This window comes from Scleropages formosus, chromosome 8, assembly GCF_900964775.1.
Source record: "Scleropages formosus chromosome 8, fSclFor1.1, whole genome shotgun sequence".
Classification (NCBI taxonomy): domain Eukaryota; kingdom Metazoa; phylum Chordata; class Actinopteri; order Osteoglossiformes; family Osteoglossidae; genus Scleropages; species Scleropages formosus.
Genome location: NC_041813.1, coordinates 31,816,425 through 31,829,353, shown reverse-complemented (window position 1 = coordinate 31,829,353; position 12,929 = coordinate 31,816,425). Strand labels below are relative to the sequence as shown.

Below are 12,929 nucleotides of genomic sequence, written 5' to 3'. Positions count from 1 at the left end.
AGTGCGCTCCTCCTGCAGCTCTTCTTGGATCCACTGCGTTCCAAACGGAGGGAGGGTCATCTGCCCGCCGGCCTTCTGAGTTGCCAGCGGCTCCAGGTCTGTCATCGGGTGCCTTGAAGTGCCCCCGTGGAGGTGGAGGGGGACGCGTTCCGATTGGCCGCGCCACCCGAGACCCCCCCCCAGGCCATTTGCATGCCGAGCCGGGCTGCGATGTCAGGCTCGGCGCGGAGAAACGGACGTTTCACGGCTCCTGTTCGAGCCCCGGTGGGCAGTGAATGGCAGCTGATGGATGTGTGGCAGCTCCTTGTGGGACTGGAGAGTCGCGGGTCGAGGATGGTCTTCCTGCCGGCGCCGGACGCCTAGTGGCGACGATGAAGGACCGAAGGACTTTATGTTGTCCTCCTTTACGTTGTCGAATACGCAGCGTTGTCGTGTTTTTTCACGTGTGTTTTCCTCTGCTGCCCTCTCCTCTCTTTCGTAGGTGTTTCCTCGTAGGGCCCTCGCTCATCTCTCGCTCCTTCCTGTCACTTTACCGTGAGCCAGCAGGTGGCGCAGCAGTTAGAGCTCAAAGCAGCCAGCTTCGAGTCCCGCCTCCTGGGCAGTGTCCGTGGTCAAGGTACTTTACCCTGAACTGATGCAGTAAAAATGAGCTTGCTGCATCAATGGGTAAATCAGCGTAAGCAGGTGGAGAAAATTGTCAGGTAAAGGACCAATGAATAACTAAGTGCTCTACCTGTTCCTCCTCCACTTCCCCGCCAGCTGTCGCCCAGCACGCCGACCTCTGACCTTTCGGGGCGGGCAGGGTCGGCTCGTCATTGCGTACCCCTGGGCGGCTCACTGACATTTAATTTAATATCCCAGAGGGATCGAGTTACGGCCCTCTCCCGGCCCGTCCGCGGCGATCCCTCTCGATCCCTCTCCTTCCCCCTCTCGCCGCACCGTTCCTCCGTCCAACGTCCACAGTCGTCTTCCGCTCAGCCTTCGTCCGGCTCCGCACCCCCAGCTCCCGCGGCTCCGCTCAGCGCAGCGAGGCCTGTCGCCGTGCCGCTCGCACCAGCGCCGGAGCCTCGGAGCAGCGGCACCGGCAACGTTAGTGAGCGCGGTGCAGCGGTAAGAGGTGCGCGGTGTGTATTAATAGCCGGCCGTGACGCTGCGTGATTCGACCGCGCTTGTCAGCGCGTAACATCATCATGCAGGACGGCGATGCTGGGAGTCGGGGACGAGGGGCCATATTCTGGCGGCATTTCCAGTGCCTCCACCCCTTGCACAGACACACGTGATGCGAGCGGGATGCAGTGTGTAACATGTTTACCGCGACAACGGGTGACATCATGCACTCGAGTAAATAAGGCAGGCGCGCCAATTACGGCCAGGTGTTCGTCCTCGGCCTTTCCGGTCCACCCCCTGTCCCCCGTGCCCGCAGTAGTGCTCAGAGCCGTCGTATGGCACTCCAAGGACTCGGGTTCAAATCCCACCTCCTTAGACAAGCGTCTTACCCCAAATTGACACGGTAAAAACCGTCCATCAATCCATCCATCCGTTTTCAGGAACCTCTTGTCCTGATCAGGGTCGCCGTGATTCAGAGCCTGTCCCAGGGTGAAAAAAATGGCCGTGCTGCTGAAATGGGTAAATCGGTGTAAGTAGCTCAGTGTGCGGAGCCCACGTGCGGGAAAGAGTCCTGTAAGCGAGTGAATGAATGACGGGTGGCAGGGGGCCTGGTCTCTGCAGCCGCAGCCCGCATGCAGGTGCGAACCCTGGACGGCTGCGCAGAGACGCCCTGAGTGGCGTGAAGAGCGCTGGCAGCGCCGTGCCGAGTGCCTCTGTAAGTGGCTGTGAATCAACGTGTCGACGGAGCGACTCGGCCCTGTAAACAATAAGGGGGAATTAGCACCTGTCAGCGGGGACACACGCACACACTCTCTCTCTCTCTCTCTCCTCGGAACAAGTGCTCTGCCTCTAGACTCTGGGCTGGTTGAGATCGTCGGTGTGTGTAGATAGACTCGTGTGTTTGGGTTCATGCCGTACCAGCAGGGAGCCGAGAAGCGAGATCCTTGCGGTCACCGGAGGACGGCTGGCCGGACGGACGCCGGGGCTCGGGCACATCGTGGAGCCCGGACGACACGCATTCCTCGTTTTTACGAGTATATTTAACCCTCTGTGTGTATGTCCACCCGCCCCTCCCCCGCTGCTCCGGCCTTATTAGGAGCGCAGAAGGACGCCGGAGTGATGGACGGCACGGCTTGGAGTAAGAGTGCCGCTGACAGGAAGACGAATGGTGAAAAGAGAGATGTGGAGCGAGAGACGGGGGAATGGAAGCGGCCGGTTAAATATAGAGATCTGCGGAGAGCGGAGGAGAGAGGGTTTGTCCCGCTGGGTCCTCCGTGGAGACGCTGAGTCTCCGCAGGTACCTCTCGGGTACGGAGAGACGGAGCAGCTCAGCTGGTCCAGCATGGTGGGACACGATGTCAGAGTGCGTGGCTCTGTGTCACTCCAGAGGTCAACACCGTACCGCCAAGTGTCCCCTTACACACAGCTGCGGGACAGGGAGGTGCTGTTAATGGCACCACCGGACCTATTGATGTGTGTGTGTGTGTGTGTGTGTGTGTGTGCACGCGCCCTCGTGAGCTAGGCAGATGTTTACAGGTGTTGTGTAAGAACGGTGCTAAGCCTTGCGGACATCACACTGTGTTTAGACCCCTGTGGTCCCGCGGTACATGAACATGATGGGCGGGGCTTAGTTGGCTCCGCCCTCCCATGCACTATTGATCCTCTTATTTGTCCATTTCATTTTTTCTTTCCTCAAAGGTGGCTCACAGTTCTCGGTTTGTACGCTACGCTGTTTACACAGCACTGTGTTTTTTACCCTACCAGTTCACAGCAGCTCAAGGCTACTACAGCAGGGGGGATTCGAACCAGGGACTCTCCAGCTCTAACCATTGCACCACCTGCTGCTCCACAGCGGTTAAGGACACAGAGGCAGGGGCGACCCCTCAGGTGCCTTTGCTGACATCACTCCCGGATCATCTGTGAGAGGGAGGGATCAGCTTCCAGCGACAGCTTTACATCATAGTGTGACATACCGATGTGAAGAGTTCAGGTGGACACACACACACCTCAGCTACTGCATTACAAGCTGAAGGTCAGGTGGAAGGCAGGGTACGCTACCTGTTCTCCTCCTTCTCTGCACCTCTTTGTTGCTCTCCTTGATCCCGACCCCAATGCCTCCCATTGGTTATTTTTGTTCCCGAACGCCTGGCGAAACAGCAGCCGGCCCCTCGCCCTACAAGGCCCAAACCTTGCAGGAAGCCACAGGGCTCCTGTTGCTAGGAGACCACCAGTGTTTTCCCCTTCAGCTCTGAGTCTTTTTCTTGCTTCCTTGTTCTTATTCCCGCGTTTCTTCGGTGTGTATAGGTCGCCTACCCACAGAGGACCCGTTTTCTCTCCTTCCTTCAGCGGAGGGGCCTTTCCGAGCCACAGAGGTACGAGGACAGCAGCCGAAATGAGAGGTGAGAATGAAAGAGCGAACAGAGGGGCAGTACAGGCGGGCCACAGCGACATAGCGAGGACAGTAAATGGCGTGTGTGTGTGTGCCAGACACGGCCTGTTCCACTGCATGCGGAGGACACCGACGCAGGAGGAGGGAGAAGAAGAGGAAGGTGACACGATGACACCCCCACTCAGGAGCTGTGCGCCAGCGGTCAGGCAGGTTGGCAAGGTCCGGCATACCGCGCTCTGGCCGTGCCCACGACCCTGGGGGTGTCGCACTCATTTACAGTGAACGCGAGCGGCGTGCGTAACCGCTGCCCGGGGACACATTAGTGTGGCGCACCCGCATCCCTCTTCCTGTTTGCATGCGTAGAAACGCAGTGCGGCCCCTGGGAGGAGCTGGAGCACCTTGTTGCTCATCTCATCTGTTGTCACCATATGAGGAGGAGGGTGTGACCCCTTTAGCCTGAACTACTCCGATAAAATGAGCCAGCTGTACAAATGGGTAACGGCTATGGCATGACCCCAAGCACACCATGTGCTGCTGCAGTGGCCCTGGAACCACTGAAATTTGGACAAATTGTGGACAACACTGCCGCCACGTGGATCCCTTCGGCACTACAGCCACTGCAGTTCCACGCGTGTCGTGACATGCAAAGTAAGTGTCCAGCGAATCGAACACCTCCTGCACATCACAGTAGGAACAAAAATCAAATGCACAGATCACAAAAACCCTAAAAGTGAGCATGAAACTCACTTCTCTGATTACAATGTAACACCAGTTTTTCACTTTAGAATCAGAATCAGAACGAGCTTTATTGTCAAGTATCTTCACACATACAAAGAATTTGTCTGGGTGACAGAAACTTCCACAGCACAGACAGAATAAGAATAAATAGTTATAGAATAAAAGAAAGTTATTACAATTACACACAGTAATGTCACTTTCGCTGGCGCGCGACACAACATTCAAGGCCATTGAAGTAACACGTGGTAGTGCGCTGCGCTCCGGCATTAACAGCTCCGCTGCTCCGGGGGCCACGCGTGGATCCCCGTCTTAAAGAGACCAATCACGTGCTTTACGTTGTTGTTATGCAAATTACGGAGCGCGGGATTGTGGGCGCACCGTCCTTTTCAGCTTTACCACTTACTGTATTTGTGAAAACGAAACTTCTCCTTCATCTCTGAACGCCTATTGTCCCGTTATCTTGACTACTGTGATCACGAAGCTCGTTTTGACTCGATTTTTAGATTCCGTGTTGATTGTCTCGCGGTCGTCAGAGCTAATCGTTGCCCGCACGGGTCACCGTGTCCGATTCTGTAAAACTGTATTAACTGACAGTCGGTACGTGGCTCGTGTTTCTGCGCATTTCGCACTGCAACCCGTTGACTTCTGGAACGGTTTGGTGAGACTGCCGTCATCGCTGCGCGGAAGCGCTCAACCCTGGGCCGGACGCCCAGTCCCCGCAGTGACCCTGTGCGCGAGCGCTCCTTCAGTCAAGACTATACTTTCAGGGATCATTTCTATAGGTCTTGACTTGAGAAATGAGCTTCTAAAGTGTTTGGTCGCGCCAACCACGATGAGGAGGCGAGTCCTTTCTTCTGAGCGGGAAGCGGGTGTCTGACGCTGAGCTTTCAGCTGTTGTTCATCTTTGATGATCGTTCTGCCTTCCCATGGGTTGAGCAGAGGGAGAAAGGGCTGTCTGAGTGGTTGGTTCATATGTGGTTTGAAAGTAGAGGAATTCATAAAACAAATGGCGAGAAACGGCTATTAATGAACTACATTTTCGGTATCTTGTGATAGAAGATTTTGTGGTGGTTGAGTTATTATAACAGTAGTTTTATTTGTTTATAGATTTTTTTTTGTTATGTCTTACGTGAAAAGTTTAATCGTAAGGCAGGTTTTTAATCTGGTTTTAAATCACAGCACTTAAAATATTTTTTATCTTATAGTAGAATATTGATATGTATTCTAAGTTGGGCGCGCAGAGTTGAATGTTTTCGTACCGCATGAAGTGTGTATGTGGAGTTTATCAAAGTGAGTGCAGATGAAAGGACAATTTCCCGATTCAGAGAAAACAAGTACGTGTCAGGATTCGAAACATCGTGACCCAAAAACATGGGATCAATAAGAAAACTGAGTGTAAACAGAGCGATCATAAAGAGGGACACATCTTCAAAAATCACGAGAAAATCACAAACATAAAGTAACCTGTGTGTGTGTATGAGTACTCCCCGCCCGCGGTTCACATTTATGTGACGCTTTTCTCCAAAATGACTTATAGTGTTTATCTACCTAATTATTTCAAATTCAAATTTTATTTGTCACATACACAACCATACACGGTACGACGTGCAGTGAAATGCTTTATACAGCTGTCCGACATAACAATCTAAAAAGACAAGTAACAGGTACTTATTTACCCTTTTTTAATACAGTTGAGTCATTTTACTGGAGCTGTTTAGAGTAAATACCTAACCTTCTACAGCGGGAAGTGGGATTTGAACCTGTAACCTTTGGGGTCCAAAGACAGCAGCTCTTACCGCACAGGGCTTTGTGTGTTTTGGTGTTCGTGCCAAAGATCAACCCCGAGGTGGGTGTGGGTGGTTCACGCATCGTTGCGCAGCGAGTAAACAGCGCGAGCGTCAGCTGCGCGACACGTTTCTGTTTTATCGAGTGCGCGTAGAAGGTTGCAGTTTTTTTTGGACATTTCACGTGTCCCACTGATTTTCCCCGGAGCGACCAGGAGAGAAGTTGCCATTACTATTGTTACTATTGTTGTAGAAGAGTGCGGCGCGAGAGTGGCGGGGGAACGAGACGGCCGCTAGGATCACTAGTGTCACTAGAGCATCAACACGAGCGCACGTGTTCTTCGGAGCGGACCGCTTACAAAGACCGCGCGCAGATCCGCACGCGCCGTCGACGCGAGAAAGTGCGGCGGAGGGATACATGATGCTGAAGGCGGATTGGCTTTACTGAGGACAGTCATCGGGAAAATAAATTCCCCATTAGTTCCTTTTTCTAAATTTAAATTGCGTCACACACAACATAGGCGAACACGCGCTCCTTTTCGCTTTAGGCCACTGCCCCTAGCGGTTCAAACCTGCTTTTCAACTTCAACTCACGGGTCTCAGCGATGTCGCTCAAGAGCGCCACCCAATAGAAACGCTTTCAGACGGAAGAATCGCAACATCTCGACGAGAATCTCGGGAGGCGCGCGCCGAACGCAGTGTCCAATGGGAGTGATCTGTATTTGCATACCTGGATGCTTTCTGGGAACTGAGTCAATTTTTAATCTCGTTTTGAAGGACCCACCATGATTGGGAGTCTAATGCTCAGACTATAAAAGAACCCTCAGAAGAAAAAGTTTTTGTGTGGGGTCCTGCTTTGCTCCTTGTACTATGTCTTGGGGAGGGGCTAGCATGGACTTGTAGAAGGGGAGTGCTTCCACATTGGTGGTGCAACTGTTCAAGAGAGGTAGCTGCTCTTAAGGGGGGTGGAGGAGCTGTGCATTTAATAACTAGTGTTGTAGAGAACAGGCAGGGCTTTGGTTTTGAGGGGAGAGTGTTGTAGAGAACAGGCAGGGCTTTGGTTTTGAGGGGAGAGTGTTGTAGAGAACAGGCAGGGCTTTGGTTTTGAGGGGAGAGTGTTGTAGAGAACAGGCAGGGCTTTGGTTTTGAGGGGAGAGTGTTGTGTATCCAGTAGTACCCCCCACACCTCAAGTAGGACTTCCACTTTTCAGTGCAGGAACTTTCCAGTACCTATGCTTCACTGTAAGCAGGCTTCACTTACACCCCCCAACCTACCCTACAGAGAAAGAAACATTACCACCCACTTATCAGCAGGACTGCAGCCCTAGCAGTTCTAGAACAACCCCCTGTGCTTCTGCTGGGACTACATCCCTACTGAAACTCAGGAAACAGTAGAAGGCTTCCTTCACTTTGCTTTATACATCTGTGCTATGTTTCTTGGTTATGGTCGTGGTGGAGAAAAGAAAATGTTACATGATACTGCAATGCATCATGGTTTGATATGCAAATTTAACGTGACCTTTGACCTCTTAATAAGAGATGGCTATAAGTAAGCATCATGAAACTGGATAAAGGCACTAAGCATACAGTTTACCATATTCTCCCCACTCATAAAAAAATGCTTTCCTAATTCTATTTATAACCCCAGTAGGACATACTTGTCCCTATAATGGGAGGTTTATTAGGCTTCTTGCAAAGGCTTATGGGAAATATTCTAACAGTGATATTTAAATGAGTGTTCCTTCTGGATTAGAATAACCGCCCCTTGTGTGGTGGATGATCTCCAGGTGTCAGCAATTTGTCCCACACCAGAAAATGAAGGACAAAACTGAGTGTGGAGAGGGAGAGAAAAAGTAATGAGCTGAGTGTGGAGAGGGAAAAAAAAGTGACCAAACTGAGTGTGGCGGGGGGGTGTGTGTGTGTGTGCCCACGCTGCTGCGCTGCTCAGGAAGAAGAGCCTGACAAAGAAGCTCCTTTTTAACTGAGTCATTGATCTGGATTTAATGTTTTTTATTTGAATTTATGGTGTATTATTTGCTGGAAGCCATAAACACATTTTATTGTGATGTTTCAGTATTCTGGCGATTTTATTGAGGAATATTGATTTTATTCTGGAGATGATGTATATTATGTGAGTTTGAAAAAATGTAATAAAGTTTGGAGGAAAAAAAAAAACATCAACAAGAAGCTGCTGCTCCACCAGGCTGTTTGCAGCAGGGCGAGAGTGAAAACACACAGACGCACTTGAGACACAAGTTATCTGTCGTGCATCAGTGACCTCTCACTTCTCTTTTTTCTTTATTTTCTCCTACTTGGTGTCAGACTCAAGCACAGTGAGCTGTTTGCACACCTGTCGCTCTCTTCCTGTCCCTCTGCTCAGTGCCGCTCTGGATGTTGAGCGCCTCGCCGTCCTCCAGCAGCCTGGTGTCCCGCGGCCCCCCGGCCTGCTGTCCATCCAGCTTCTCAACTGTGCTGTTCTTCAGGGGAGGGAGTCCATCATGAGCCCTTCCGCTCAGAACTTCACCACAGATCTCGCACCTACAGGTAAGGCACAGTACCGCGGTACACGGGTCTTTCGGTGGGCTGCCTTCACTTCTGCTCCCAAAGTCCCACTTGGGTGCATTTCCAAGGCTGGCAGCACAGCACTTGTTTATATGTTTAATATATTTAGTAGAGGAGACTAAACACAGCTTCATTCATTCATTCATTCATTCATTCATTCATGACTGGCTTCAGGACAGCAGTGTGAAATAAACTGTGAGATTCAGAGGGAAAGTGTACAAAAATGACTAGTCTTTGAAAAATGGAACGATTAAAAAATGGAAAGAAAAGGTGCCTGCGCCAATAAGTAGAGACTAACAAGTGAACCGTTTGTTCACGGACCACGACGACAGACCTGTATTCGTGCTCGACGAGTGCAGGAAGTACGGCGCTAAAAAGTGAACTATACAACACATGCATCGTGGAGACAGAGAGAAGCAGAGAGTAAGTAATAAATGAGCATAAACAGAAACTCGCACCCTGCTTCGAACATGTAAAGTACTCTGTACTGGAAGCTCGGCGATACTTCATAACTCTCACGGCCACCGATGGTCACGCTCGTCACGGGGAGGTCGAGTGTGTCCGACCAGTTTACCGAGGCTCCGCGGGGGGCGTCCTGCGGCCACGTGTCCCTCGCAGCGAGCGATCGCTGCTTCCTGGCACTCGGCTCATTCGCTCAGTTGAATTTCGCATGAGGAACGAACCACCTGCCCTGTGAAGGAGTGGATAAACAGCGACTGGCTCTGTGTGCAAATCGTCTCACCCTAATAATAATAATAATAATAATAATAATAATGATATAATAATAATACCAGACAGCCCACTCGCCCCACACACTGCGTCATGAGGAAGGTCTCCTCCACGCACTGAACACACACGTGCTTCGCAAACACGGTCGCCGTTCAGCTGTGTTTGACCTCGTGCGCCTGTCCCTGCAGAGCCGCCCTTCGGCAACCACAGCGTGGGGAGCGGTGCGGTTCACTCCAGCACGCAGCGCCACGGTACAGTAATCACGACCGTTTAATGCGAACATAGCGCCGGCGTGTGTGTGCAGTGACCGGACCAGTGAACCTTGGCCCGGTAGGAACCCGACCGGACTGGATCCTGTACGCGGTGCCCGGCTCCGCCTTCCTGCTGGGGCTCTGCCTCTTCTCGCTGGCCCTCAGAGTGAACCGGCAACGGCAGAGAGAGGGTGTGTACTGCTGGGGGGGCCTTCTTGCACAACGACTACACACTGACCTGTCTCCGTACCACGGTATGCTTCCCAGTTGAACAGTATGCGTCTCCCCACAGGGCCAAGAACAGCGGTGAGCGGATGGTGCTTTTCCCCTCTGGTGTCCCCCGCAGCGATCGAGCGGCACGCCTTCCAGAGACAGAGGAAGATGCAGAGGCAGGCGGAGCACAGCTACTCCAACAACAGGTGAGCTCTTACTGACACCAGCGCGGCCCTGAAGAACGCGGTAAACGTGATGGTCACTGGACTGCGTGAACTTCCCTCAGGGCAAACGGGTTCTGCTCCAGCAGCCGGGACACCAGCGTGGACGTCCTCAAGGGTAGGACAGCTTTGACCCCACACACACACACACACACGCAGGAGACTGATACGTGCATTCAGCCTGAGACTGTGACCGTAACCGTGTCCTGACCACAGCCAGGTCAGTGGAGACCATCTCCTACGAGAACGTGGAAGCGGTCATCTACTCGAACCAGCAGGGTTTCAGCTACCGCGTCGCAATGGATGACAAAGATGGTGAGAGCCGACCACACTGGTTCACACCATGGCTCACACTCATGGGACTCAAACCAGCAACATCCTGCATGTGAATGGTGTGCCAGTGCTGTTCTAATCGGTCTGACACCACCCCACCCCGCGCAGACTACCTCACCCCGGACCACTGTGACGCCACCAACCCGCCGGACCGCCAAACCAACACCGGTAGGTCTTGAGCTCTCGCACCTCACGCTTTAGCGTGTGTCCGAAGGCTGACCGCGCTGCCCTGCGTCGCAGATGGAGAGTCCTACGAGAACATGTACGCGCAGCCACGCAGGGCCACGGGCACCGGCAGCGCGGAAGAAGACGGTGAGTGCGGTCGGACCTTCGGCCGTTCCGGCACCGTGCGCATCTGGGCGGGGCTCACTCAGCGACCGTGGTGTCTCCGCAGATTATGTCAACGCTGAGTCAGGCAAGCCGGCGGCACTGGAGGACTATGAGAAGGAGGAGGAGGAGGACCAGGGGGACTACCTGTGCCCTGGAAAGGAAGACACAGGTGGGGGGGCTCGGGGGTTGGGCTTAAGGCTGTGGTTCGACCGTCGGCGTGACGACGATCCGCTGACCGCTCGGCTCCCTTCCTCCGCAGACGGAGAGTCCTATGAGGACATGGACGGCACGGTAGCCCTGCGGAGAGCCCACGCGGTGACCTGTCACGAGGAAGAAGGTGAGAAAGAGCGAAGCTGCGCGCGCCCACGCGTTAAGAGATACACACGGGTGTGCTCCTGCCTCCAGATTCCTACGAGAGGATGGACAGCGTCAATCCATGGAGCCTCGGAGGCGCTGACAGCGAGCAGCATGCCAGGAGAGACAAGTGCGACTCGAGGAGGAGACTGTGAGCGGCATGGGCAGGAGGCCGCAGTGGATTGTGGGACCTCGTGTCAGACGGCTGCATTTTCGCTTCTTGTTTTTTCTACTTTCACTGCTAAAAAGGAAAGGAAAAGGAGCAGTGTGTTATATAACGTTACTTTGAACATGAGACGCTTAGCGATAATTCTTATTCAAAATATGCAGACTGATGTGCGTGTTAACAATCCATTTCTTGACGTGGGGCAGCAGGGGGCGTAGCGGCTCCTGCCGCTGGAAGGAGAGTTAAATCCCACCTCCGGCTGCAGAACCCTGATCCTGACACTCACCCTGCTCTAGATGGGTAAATCAGTGTATGCTGCTTCTAGTCTTAATTGTTGTCTTGGCACTGAGATGATTTTAAAGAGAAATATCTGAGATGTGCATTTATAAGCGTTTTAATGGATTCAGTTCAATAAAAGAAAAAGAAATGAACCAAGACGCAGCCTTCAGACACCGTCCGTCCCACAAAGTAACTCATGAAGAGGTTGAGCGTGGAGCGAAGCGCTTCCTCCCGGTCGCACCAGGGATCGAGTGGACGGACTGCGCTTCCACTTCCAGCAGCTTCCTCAGCGCACGTGCGCCCAGTTCGGGGTTCCAGGCCTGGGGTAGCGAGGAGGACCGTGCGGTCGCTCCACGCTACAGCTGAGCACCTCCAGGGCGCAGTGGGCGGAGCCAGTGACGGCGGGTGTCTCCTCTTTGTCGCAGCCCAGCTTGGTGCGCAGCTCCAGCACCACGGTAAACGCCACCACGTGCCGCATGCTGCTCTGCGTCTGGGGCATCTGGCCGTCCATTTAGCGGCTCCTGGGACCATGTTTTATGGGGGGGGGGAGTTGTCCTTCGCTTCCCTGCTTGACTTGCTGATTCCAGTGAGCACCGACCCCGGGGACGTTAAGCGCTCTGCGTCCAGCACCCCGGCTAGCAGGTATCTTCACGTGGCCGGCGTGCCGACGCCGTGGTGGTGCCCCGGCCCTTCTCCTGGGGGCACCAAAAATGTCCTCTTACCTCTTAAACCTGGACCCCCCCCCAAGTCAGCTGCCACTGTCAGGGACGGAGGGAGGCAGACGCGGCTGAGGACACACGGACACGCACACGCACCCACCCCAGCAAGTGCGAGCAGGTGCCACCCGAGGGCTGCAGGCTGCGCCAGTCACCATGTACGCACGCCCTCGCACTTCCTGTGCTCCACGTCGCCGATGGGGTCTGGTAAAGTTCCATGGAGCTACTCGTGCGACGAAGGTCGGTTCATATGGTGAAGGAGGGAAAGTAACTGAACTGGAGAAGCACACGTCTGCATCTAAGTGTCTCTTTCTCCTAATGTAACGAACATGTTGCATCTTCTACGAGATGTACGCAGAAAAGCGTCCGGTAAAAGAAAACACAGACACGTACGTGCGCACACGCACGCGGTGGCCGAAACCCCTTGTCCCGAGCGGGGTCTCGGCGAGCCGGATCCTAACCCAGCGGCGCGAGGCCGGAGGGGGAGGGCACGCACCCAGGACGGGACGCCAGTGCGTCACAAAGCACCCCCAAACGGGAGTCGAACCCCCGACCCACCAGAGAGCAGGACCCGGCCAAACCCGCTGCGCCACCGCGCCCCCTCGCGGACATGCGGGAGACGGCGGTCTGTCGCCGCCTGGCGGTGGAAAGCGGCGCTGTGGGCGTCACTCGCAGCTCGCCGAGCGCGAGGCAGGCGCGAGGCAGGCACGGGGACGACAGGCGCGAGCCGGACGTGGACAGCTAGCCGGGCAGCTGC

The 12,929-nt window shown here is 53.9% G+C and overlaps 1 protein-coding gene and 1 non-coding gene across 8 annotated transcripts; both read left to right on the top strand.

Moving 5' to 3' along the window:
- Positions 1-2,576: 2,576 nt before the first annotated feature.
- LOC108941569 (uncharacterized) lies at positions 2,577-11,688 on the top strand. 7 transcript variants are annotated; one of them, XM_018764330.2, is made up of 15 exons: positions 2,577-3,156; positions 3,412-3,506; positions 3,595-3,715; positions 3,860-4,144; positions 8,341-8,562; positions 9,498-9,560; positions 9,644-9,751; positions 9,853-9,979; positions 10,060-10,112; positions 10,211-10,309; positions 10,436-10,495; positions 10,568-10,639; positions 10,722-10,826; positions 10,917-10,994; positions 11,063-11,242. In XM_018764330.2, exons 4-15 carry the CDS (start codon positions 3,988-3,990, stop codon positions 11,164-11,166), a joined length of 1,248 nt encoding a protein of 415 aa, XP_018619846.1. In that variant the 5' UTR covers positions 2,577-3,156; positions 3,412-3,506; positions 3,595-3,715; positions 3,860-3,987; the 3' UTR covers positions 11,167-11,242. The 7 variants fall into 7 exon arrangements, with proteins under 7 accessions (XP_018619846.1, XP_029109792.1, XP_029109791.1 ...); XM_029253959.1 differs by having other exon boundaries at positions 2,577-3,139; positions 10,917-11,688; XM_029253958.1 differs by having other exon boundaries at positions 10,917-11,688.
- LOC114911119 (small nucleolar RNA U3) lies at positions 4,986-5,198 on the top strand. Its single transcript, XR_003797898.1, has one exon. It is a non-coding gene; the product is annotated as a small nucleolar RNA U3 (small nucleolar RNA).
- Positions 11,689-12,929: the final 1,241 nt, after the last annotated feature.